Source organism: Mandrillus leucophaeus, unplaced genomic scaffold (assembly GCF_000951045.1).
Source record: "Mandrillus leucophaeus isolate KB7577 unplaced genomic scaffold, Mleu.le_1.0 Scaffold578, whole genome shotgun sequence".
Taxonomy (NCBI): domain Eukaryota; kingdom Metazoa; phylum Chordata; class Mammalia; order Primates; family Cercopithecidae; genus Mandrillus; species Mandrillus leucophaeus.
In genome coordinates this window covers 325,000-326,334 of record NW_012106230.1, presented here as the reverse complement: position 1 = coordinate 326,334, position 1,335 = coordinate 325,000, and the positions used below count along the sequence as shown (strand labels likewise).

Genomic DNA, 1,335 nt, shown 5'->3' with positions numbered 1-1,335 from the left:
TCAGCATGGGGATGATCACAGTATAGAAGACAGACATGACCTTGTTGTGTTCCATGGAATTGTGAGAGCTTGGCTGAGCATACGTGAAGGTGATGGTGCTATAGAAGAAGCAGATGATGGTGAGGTGGGAGGCACAGGTGGAGAGAGCTTTGCTCTGGGCCTGCAGGGAGCGCATCCTGCAAATGGGCACCAGGATGTAGGCATAGGAAACTAGGATAATGGTGATGGTAAAGAGGATGAGCAAGACACACGATGAGAAGATAATGGTCTCACCCTCAGTAGTATCTACGCAGGCAAGATGAAGCACAGGAGGGATGCCACAGAAATAGTGGTTAATGACATTGGGGCCACAGTAGGGCAGTTTAAAAATGCACCCAGTCAGCAAAGCTGAATTGGCAACAGAAACAGTATAGGAGGTCACCACCAGCAGGACACACCGATGTTGGGACATAATAGTGTGACAGAGGAGAGGGTGGCAGATAGCGGTGAATTGGTCATAGGCCATGATGGCCAGGAGCAGACACTCAGCAGTACCATGGAGGGTCATGAGGGCCATCTGGACCACACAGCTTGCAAAGATGGATTGGCTTGAGATGAGGAAGCTCTCCAGCAGCCTGGGGGTGTCCACCATGGAAAATGAGGAGTCTATGAAGGAGAGGACACCCAGGAAGAAGTACATGGTGGTGTGGAGCTGTGGTTCTGCATGAATCAGAGTGATCATTCCCAGGTTGCCCATGACAGTGACTGAATATATGAGCAGGAAGAGCACAAAGAAGATGCCTTTGAGCTCCTCCTGCTCTGTAAGTCCCAGCAGGCAGAACCAGGTGACTTGGGTGTGGTTCTCCACCATGGTGTGCATGTCACTGCAGAGAGACCAAATAAGACACGTGTGTACCCTAGAGTTCGGGTCAGTGCCCAAAGCTTTTTAAATATCCCCAGGATAGGCAGTGTTAGGGAAAGAGGGAGAGGAACTAGTAAGACTTGAACACCTGCTATGAGCCATGTATTAATTCATTTTTAAAGCAGCTGTTGAAACTTCATACATACCTTCTGTTTAAATATTATACCCATTTATATTTAATGAGATGATCAACTTATGTGAGGTCACAAAGCTAGTACATAAGGAAAGTGGAATTAGACCTCAGTCTGGCCAGGTGTGGTGGCTCACACCTATAATCCCAGCATTTTGGGAGGCCAAGGTGGGTGGATCATCTGAGATCAGGAGTTCAAGACCAGCCTGGCCAACATGGTGAAACCTCGTCTCTAGTAAAAATACAAAAAATTAGCCAGGCATGGTGGTGCACACCTGTAGTCCCAGCTACTCAGGAGGCTGAG

General features: G+C 48.3%; 1 protein-coding gene across 1 annotated transcript in view; it reads right to left on the bottom strand.

Moving 5' to 3' along the window:
* The window catches only part of LOC105552858 (olfactory receptor 476-like), an 8,758-nt gene extending 7,908 nt beyond the window's left edge, over window positions 1-850 (bottom strand). The window contains exons 1-2 of the mRNA XM_011998637.1: window positions 292-850; window positions 41-210 (exon numbers count right to left, since the gene is read on the bottom strand). Coding sequence (XP_011854027.1) covers window positions 41-210; window positions 292-850 — 729 coding nt within the window. The remainder of the gene's footprint in view (window positions 1-40; window positions 211-291) is intronic.
* Window positions 851-1,335: the final 485 nt, after the last annotated feature.